The sequence below is a fragment of the Hyperoodon ampullatus genome (assembly GCF_949752795.1).
Source record: "Hyperoodon ampullatus genome assembly, chromosome: 9".
NCBI lineage: Eukaryota > Metazoa > Chordata > Mammalia > Artiodactyla > Ziphiidae > Hyperoodon > Hyperoodon ampullatus.
In genome coordinates, this window is record NC_136922.1 from 106,216,513 (window position 1) to 106,224,965 (window position 8,453).

At 62.6% G+C, this 8,453-nt stretch overlaps 1 protein-coding gene across 1 annotated transcript; it reads left to right on the forward strand.

Annotated features, from left to right (window-relative positions):
* Nucleotides 1–4,028: 4,028 nt before the first annotated feature.
* On the forward strand, nucleotides 4,029–8,211 carry EN2 (engrailed homeobox 2; the record flags this gene model as incomplete). The annotated part of the gene is made up of 2 exons (XM_079712004.1): nucleotides 4,029–4,725; nucleotides 7,895–8,211. The coding sequence occupies 2 exons, from the start codon at nucleotides 4,029–4,031 to the stop codon at nucleotides 8,209–8,211; spliced, it is 1,014 nt and encodes a 337-aa protein (XP_079568130.1).
* Between the last annotated feature and the right edge of the window lie 242 nt (nucleotides 8,212–8,453).

Consider the following 8,453-nt stretch of genomic DNA (forward strand, 5'->3'; position numbering starts at 1 on the left):
TTGTCAGTCTAGCATCGGGGCTATGAAAACACCGTGTCCAGAAGCCGTCTTTCCCCTTGATACATTCCGAGATCCCCCTTTGTGCGGAGCACCGGGGAAGCTTGGAGGATGCTTCTCCAGAAGCGGGGAGGGGGGTTGCCGCCACTCTCCTGGGCCTGGCGAGAGGAGAAAGGATGGGGGTCCCGGGCCTCGGCCTCACTATGTTGGGGAGAAACAAATGTCCAGTGTTGGTCGCCTGTGCACGCGGAGAAGCCCACCCTGCAGGACGGCCGCCGTCCAGGTGGGAGAGCGCAGCTGCGTTGGCTTGCTGGGCGCAGGGCCGGCACCTCGGGTTCTGGAGCAAACACTTGGAAATGCGTCCCCCGCCTTCCCCGCCGCCCCCAGAAAGCACAGCCAGGCGGGGTCCCAGATCCCGCCTGGCCGGTCGGCCCTCAAGCGTGTTTTAGAGCTTTCTGAAAACAGCTTGTTGCGATTTCTGTGTTTGTAAGATTTAGGATTCCCTCAGCCCCGGGGCGAATCAACTTTCTGCAGCTTCCTCCCAGATTTTCTCACCCTCCACGCTGTACCTTTGGATGGCGCCCACTCTCAAGGGGCGCTCGCTTCCGGAATTATGTTCATGTTTGGGTTGGCTTTGAGTGGCCTGATGCTCTCTAATGATTTCTCTCCTCATTCCTTCCTCTTTCCCCTCCTTTCCCCTCCTCCTGCACGGTCCCACCACAGCCCGTAACTCAGGAATTGGCCTGCTTCCTCGACCAGCCTGATCTGCAGCCTGGAGACCAGTGTCTGCAGAATGCTATCCCCCCAAAAGTGAGGTTGGCCTGGAGGTGACATGCTGCTTTGCAGAGCTCATGCTGCAGCCAGTAATTTGGGTCTGGATCGCAGGAGAAAACACAGCAGGAGTCCAGCACTTGGGCTCAGTTAATGCTGAGGCAAAGATGCCCAAGACATCAGAAATTATTTCTCAGGAGATAGCCTAACTGGTTTTCACGGGACAGGTGGAGAAATCAACCTGCGGTGGCTTTGCAAGAACCAACCAGTCCCGGGCCCTCCCTCTACCCACTTGGTGATCCAGAGACCCAAAATAATTGGACATTCTCGGATGATTAGGGTTCCCAGAGTCGCAGGAAAATTGCCCCCCAAACCCTAAACATGTGTAAATAGGGTGTTCCCACAAAACTCACCAGCTTCATTTTTCCAGGCACACACAGACTATGGGCTTCATTTTTTGAGACCCAGGGAGGGCCACTGGCAGGTGTGTATCTAGCCAGATAATTTGGTGAAGACCCTTCCACTGGTGGGGGAGGGAAGAGAGATGTGAGTCACCCCAGTGGGAAGTGCTTCCCCATCCTGCCTGAGTCTCACTGAGGACCAATGAGCCTCCCCCTCTGCCTCCAGGGCCTACCCTCACCCAGCCACCTACCTGCATTTAGCAGCAGGTGACCCAGCCCAGAACCTCCTCCTGCCCAGTGCATGCCCCTCCCCCGCAGGTGAAATTCCCCCCAGCAGCACCCTGTTGCTTCTAGTTCAGCCCAGGCCTGACTCTGGAGCCCGCAGTGGGTGGACAGAGCTGGGGTGGAGAGAGGATAGGACCTGGGTGGGGACCAGAGAAAAGGGGAGCCAGGTCAGGGGCAAGCCTTCAAGCCTCACCGTGGCCTGGAGGGCTGCTTGTCCAGACCTTCCTCCATCCCTCCCGGCCCGACAGCCTCCTGCTGGCTGCCCCAGGCCCAGGGCCGGCCCCGTGGGGGCCTCAGTTGCTGGGCACCCCGAAGCCACCTGGGCTGTCCCTCTTCTGCCTCTCTGCACCCTTCCTCTCATCCCCCTCCGGTGTACTTCTATTGTGCCAGCGCTCCAGCACCCTCAGAGTTGCCCTTTTGGATGTTTCTCAAACTCTGAAGATTTCCATGAAAGTGCCTTTCAAACGATGGACAGGCATGCCTGGGGTAACAACGGGTGTTTGGTGGGGTGTCTGCAGCTGGGGGCAAGGACAGAAGAGCGAACAGAAGGAGCCAGAAGGAGGAGGGGGGAGGGAAGGGGAAACAGAAGTTCAAGTTGGACATTCTGACAGCAACTGGAAAGGAAGCTTAGGAAGGAATCGAGGAAAGCGGGGTGGGGGGGAACAAATTGGGGGGCCACCCCACCATGTGATTTCTAATTTCCCTTTCAGATGGGCCCTGCTCTCCAGAAAAACTAGTTTAAAGGGTTTTAAGACAAGAAACTGAGGTGAATGTCCTTCTGGTAGTCCCTCCGTGGGGTAGAGGCTTGGGGTGGGGCAGATGATGGGTGGAAAATTGGGGGAACGCAGCTGCTCTGGAGTATTTTCTCTCCACGTGGTTTTGAAGTCTTGGCTGACCGTCGGCTCCCCTTGCCTTTCCAGAAACGGAGACTCATTTATAACCCTTATGCTCCTTTATTTCTCTTCCCCCCCACGGAGTCCCAAATCGTATTCCCCGAGCTCTTCTGACCTGCATGCACGTTTCAGGAGGATCGTTGTCCCGGGGCGGAATCCTACCGTATGCACGCGGCTCCCTGCACAAGCGCGCACACGCGCACACACACGCACACTTACGATGAGTGTCTGTAGGAAGAGGGTCCTGCGCGTCAGCTCTGCGTTTAAGACAGGAATCTGCCGGGTTACCAAAGTCAAATGTAAGTGACAATTCCCCTCTCCGACCAGCAAGGAAGCCGGACTACAAAAGTCCCTTTGTATCTCGGCAGCTCACTTAATGTTATTTATGCATTTTGTGCAAGGAATTGTGGGATTTTTCCCCCACGGTAAACAATATGGAAATGTTAAAAAATAGCAATCTTCCAGCGCTTGTCCATGTCTGCACGCTGGGGTGACCCGGCGGGGCTATCGCGCGGATTTCTCAGATCCCTGAACCGAGAAGCGGCAGGGAAAACACGAGCGAGCGCAGGGTACGCGGTCGCGGTCTCGCCGGTTCGAGCTCCGGTCCCCGGAGCGCCAGGACGCTGCCGCTTTAAGGGGGGGAGGGGCGGCGACGGCGGGGGAGGGGCGGCGGGAGGCTCCTGTCACCGAGCGGCCGCCGGCGCGTCACGTGGGTGCGCGGCGCCGCGACCATTGGCCCGAGGCACGTGTCCAGGAGACCGGCCCGCGACGTCACTCGAGGGGGCTCTGTTAAAAATAAGAACAAAAATCCAGAGTCAAAGTGTCTCGGGTTGCGCTGAGTGGCCTGGAAATTTCCGAGCCGCGCGGAGGCCGAGGCGGCGAGGGCGTGCGGACGGCGAGGGAGCGCGGGCGGCCCAGCCCGGCCCGGCCCGGCCCGGCCCTGCCCGCGCCTCCCGCCGCTCACCCATGCGACTCGGGCCGCGGGGCTCGGCGGGGCTCGGCGGGGGCGCGGCCGCACGCCGGTGGGGCGCCCCGGTCCGCAGCGGGGCGGCGGCCGCGCGGAGGGGGCCCCGAGGCCGGCGGAGCGCAGCGCAGGCCCGCGGGCCTCCATGTGCGTGCTGGCGGCGGCGGGCGCGCTGACCGCTCGCGCCCCGCACCCTCGAGGGCCGGCCGGGGCGCGCGGGCGGGGGCGGCCGGGCGGCGGCGGCGGCCCGAGTGGGCCCCGGCGGGCGTGAGCGCGGGGGAGCGCGCTGCCTGCATGCGCGGAGCTCTAGTCCCGGGCAGCCGCCGCGGCAGCGCCGGATCGGAGGCAGCCGGACGTGGAGAGGAGCGCGGAGCCCGGAGGCGCCCCGGGTCCACGCTGGACCATTGTGACTGTCTAGAGCCCGGGTGCGCTGCGAAGACGAGGACCGGACTCTTTTGAATCTCCCGGCATCTGGGCGCGGGGCGACTCTTGGTATTTTCTAACTCAACTCGTGGATTGGAACGTGGCTCCGCTCTGAGCGCGGCCGGCGACTTGTAGGAGCCCAGCCCTGGCTGCGGCCGCCGCGCACGCCCTCGGAAGACTCGGCGGGGTAGGGGCACGAGCTGGCCGCGAGGGTCTCCGCGTGCAGAGCGGGCGGGCCGAGGGCTGATTGGAGGGACTCCCCGGAGAAGCGATTTGGGATTTGTTGCGAACAGCATGGAGGAGAATGACCCCAAGCCCAGCGAAGCGGCGGCGGCGGCGGCGGCGGTGGAGGGGCAGCGGCAGCCGGAATCCAGCCCCAGCGGCGGCTCGGGCGGCGGCGGCGGCGGCAGCAGCCCGGGCGACGCGGACACTGGCCGCCGGCGGGCTCTGATGCTGCCCGCGGTCCTGCAGGCGCCGGGCAACCACCAGCATCCACACCGCATTACCAACTTCTTCATCGACAACATCCTGCGGCCCGAGTTCGGCCGGAGAAAGGACGCGGGGACGTGCTGTGCCGGCTCCGGAAGAGGCAGAGGCGGCGGAGGCGGCGGCGAAGGCGGCGCGGGCGGCGCGGAGGGAAGCGGCGGCGCGGGCGACGCCGAGCAGCTCCTGGGGTCGGGCCGGGAGCCCCGGCAGAACGCGCCGGGTGCGCCGGGTGCGGGCGGACCGCTGCCCGGCGGTGGCAGCGGCGATTCTTCGGGTGACGGCGAAGGCGGCTCCAAGGCGCTCTCGCTGCACAGCGGCGCCAAGAAAGGCGGAGACCCCGGGGGCCCCCTGGACGGGGCGCTCAAGGCCCGCGGCTTGGGCGGCGGCGACCTGTCTGTGAGCTCAGACTCGGACAGTTCGCAGGCCAGCGCCAACCTGGGTGCGCAGCCCATGCTCTGGCCGGCTTGGGTCTACTGCACGCGCTACTCGGACCGACCTTCTTCAGGTGAGTCCTGGGGACCCATGTCCTGGCCCGCCGTGGGGAGGCCCGTGGGGTTGCGGGGCAGCGCTGGCGCGGGAACTTACCGGAGGAAGAAGACACCAGGATCCCTGTCCCCCAACACAAAGACGTACACACAGCGACATTGTTTGCGGCTGACGCTGATCCCGGCAGCGGCCAGGCGGAGAGGGGACAGGACTGATTCACAAGGGGGTACAGACTTCGTAGAACGGCGAAAGCACAGGACCTCCTTTCTCTCTTGCCTTTTGGGCCTCTCCTTGCAGCCTCTAGCCCATCCCTCCCTTGGCTGGAGTTTATTTTGTGGGAACGGGGTGGCTGGCAGACAGGCCCGGAGCTCACACTCCACCCCTTTTCCGCGTTCTTCCAACTCAGTCCAGACCCGGGACCCACGCCCAGCCCACCGCAGACCTAGACTCATCCTACGACCCAGTTATCCCAGATGTGGCCGGGGAAGAAAGCAAGGCTGTCTGCTCTTCCTCAGCTGGGGCTGATGAGGGGACCTGAGGGGATCCGCGGAGGGAAGAGATGGGAACACAGGGGCCCTTTGCCCCGTGCCTGGTTTGATTGCCGAGCCGGCGCGCACACAGCTTGGAGGAGGGAGGCCTGCAATCCCCAAATGGAAAGGACCTTTCCCAGAGCTTTCCTGGGGCAGCTCTGCGTAGGAAAGGAGCAGATTTCAGAGGGGAATGTGGCGGGAGCCCGTGGGGGTGTGCAGAGCTTCTGGGCGTATTTTTCATAGATCCGGGATTTTTAAAAGCTAAGTCCATGTCCCTGTAGAAGTCATCAGCCGCATTAAATGCGGGTCTGCGGCTGCGAACCGCCATTAGGTGCAGAGACTCCATCTGTCCCCGAGCCGGCAGCGCAGACCGGACACCCTTGCCCCCCCAGCCCTCAACTGTTTTGCGGGGGTCGTTTACCCAGTTCACAGCACAGCTAAGTCACCCCTTTGCCGCCTCCCCGCAGAGATGGTGTGTATGCCTCTGATGAAATCCAGATTTCTCCAGCTAGATCTGAAATTTGCTCCATTGTTCTCGCCTCTCTCCTTTGTTAATATTTAATTAACATATAGGCTCACAATGCGGCCGGCGAGGAGCCTCGGCCGGGCTTTGTGCGGCGCTGGAGTCGCGGCCGCGCCAGGCCCCAGTGGCCCGCGGGAGCCCGGCAGCCCGGCCTGGCTCGGCGGCTGGTCTTCCTGGACTTAAAAAAAAAAAAAAGCCCCGTAAGATAAGATGTTTCTTGGCGTTTAAGAAAGCAGCAACGCAGAGTTTTCTTGCGGAGGTTTGGTCCTGTTTCCGAGACTCCTTAAGTGTTTGCGGTTTGAAAGAAAATCAAGAAAGAAAAGGAACTAAAAATTCTGATTCTAGGAAGATTTTCTTTGCGTAAAATGGTGTGCATCTTTTGTGGGCTGATTCGTTGTGTGCGAGCGCCCCAGGACCAGAGGAGTTTGGGGGGGTGGGGAGGGCGGGAGTGGAGACGGAGAACCGGCTCCGCTACGCGAGGCTTCGGTGGGTGGCCGAGCAGGCGCGGGGCCGCCCGGGGCCTGTCGAGGCCTCGCCGAGACACCTCCTTCCCCCTTGGCGCGTCCGGGACGCCGGCCGCCGCCCCGGATCCGCACCCCCCGGGTAAGAGCCAGGCGTCTGGGCGAGGAGCCGGTGCCCTCGGCGTGGGTGCGACGGGACCGTGAGTGTGCGCGCGCGTGGGGCAGTGCGCGTGGGTGGGTGTGAGCGGGGGCGTGCTCTGGAAGCTAAAAGGCCCGGAGTGTGAGCCGAATCAGCCCTTGGCGCCCCCTCTCCAGCGCACACGGCCCCCTCTTTCCGATCGTGCCTCCCGGAGAGGGAGGACAGGGCTCGGAGTGCGGGGGGAGGGAGGGCTCGGCGCCCCCTGGGCCTGCGGACCGTCCCAGACCCCTCGCTCGGCGCGAGCTGGGGACCGAACCCACCTTCCTGGTGCGGGTCCAGGTGCCTCCGGAGGGGCTCGCAGCTGGATCCCTCCGCCGGCGCTGCGCTGCGTGGCCCGGCAGCCCCCTGACCCTGCAGAGAGGGGCGGGGACCTGGGTGCTCCGGCTGCCCGAGGTCTAGCCTTCTCCAGCCTCCCACCGAGGGCGCCTGGGAAGAAGCTGGGGCCAGGAGCCCCCCAGAGTCAGTTCACACACTTAACAGATTAAGAACCCCAGGCATGCAGCCGTGACTCCTGCCTGCAAAGGCCTCTTCCCTCACGGACATGCTCACGGGGCCCACCTTCTGAAACCAACGAGAAGAACACACTTGGCCCCCTTCCCTCTGCTCTGCTTTCTCAGGCCTTTTCCCGTGGCCAGGCCCTGGGAGCCTCACCACCACTGTCCCAAGCCAGCCTCAAGTGCTGTGGGGCGTCCCAGCGGGAGGAGGTGTGAGGGGTCAGAAGTGTGAACCTCTGCCCAAGGTCACCCGGGCCCCCAGTGGCCCCCTCTCCTGGACAGGGGACTGGGGAGACCTGGTGCGGTGAAGGGGAAGGAAGCTCGGTGCTCCTGCCCCACTCAGGCCAGGACATGTGGGCGCCTTCCTGTCCTGAAGGGAGCAGTGAACTTGGGCCCAGGGCCAGGTGGGGAGGCAGACCCCTGGGCCCCTCCTGTTCTCGGGGCCCACCTGACCCTGCACCCCCGGCCCTTAGGACCTGGGGGTGTTCCCTGTGGGAGTCCCTTTACACCTCCCAGGGCTCTTCCTGCTACTCCGGCTGCCCCGCCCCGATCTTTCCCCCTCACCTCTCTTCCAGCACCTACCCCCCCGTCCTGTCCTTATTCCTGGACAGAACCTCAGAAAGGGCTAGAAAAAGCCTGGCCACAAAGTTGTGGTTTTTCGCTTTCCTGCAGGGGTTCTCCTTTCATCCGGAGCCCTTTCCGCTAAGCCTGCCTGTCAACCGCACTCACAGTCCCTCCTGCAGACTTCCTGGGCCACCTCCTCGCTCCCCAGGGGAGGGTCCTGGAGGTGGGTGGGAGCTCCGCCCCGTCCCATCTCAAGTCCAGGCCAGCTTTCCTCCAGGTCAGCCAGCTGGACCTGGGCAGCCGCCTCCCTTCCGACCTCTGCATCCTTCCGTGCCCGTGGGTGACCCACCCCTGAGTAAGGAGGCAGGCCTGGAGCCCTCCTCACCCGAGTTCTCTGTGTCCACCATGCCTGTCTAGGTCCCAGGTCTCGCAAACCAAAGAAGAAGAACCCCAACAAAGAGGACAAGCGGCCCCGCACGGCCTTCACGGCGGAGCAGCTGCAGAGGCTCAAGGCCGAGTTCCAGACCAACAGGTACCTGACGGAACAGCGGCGCCAGAGCCTGGCCCAGGAGCTCAGCCTCAACGAGTCACAGATCAAGATTTGGTTCCAGAACAAGCGCGCCAAGATCAAGAAGGCCACGGGCAACAAGAACACGCTGGCCGTGCACCTCATGGCGCAGGGCCTGTACAACCACTCCACCACCGCCAAGGAGGGCAAGTCGGACAGTGAGTAGGGGGCGGGCGCCAAGCCCAGCCTCAGTCCGAGCTACACAATGCAATAATTTCAAATCATAAATAAAGGGCCAGTGTAGAAAGATTATACCAGCATTAATAGTGAAAATACCGTGTATTAGCTATGGTTCTGCAATATTCTGTGTATATATAATTTACAGGAGGTGTAAAATCCAAAATATCTGACTATAAAATATTTTTTGAGTTGTCTTATGTTTATGAGATTATGCTAATTTTACGATTT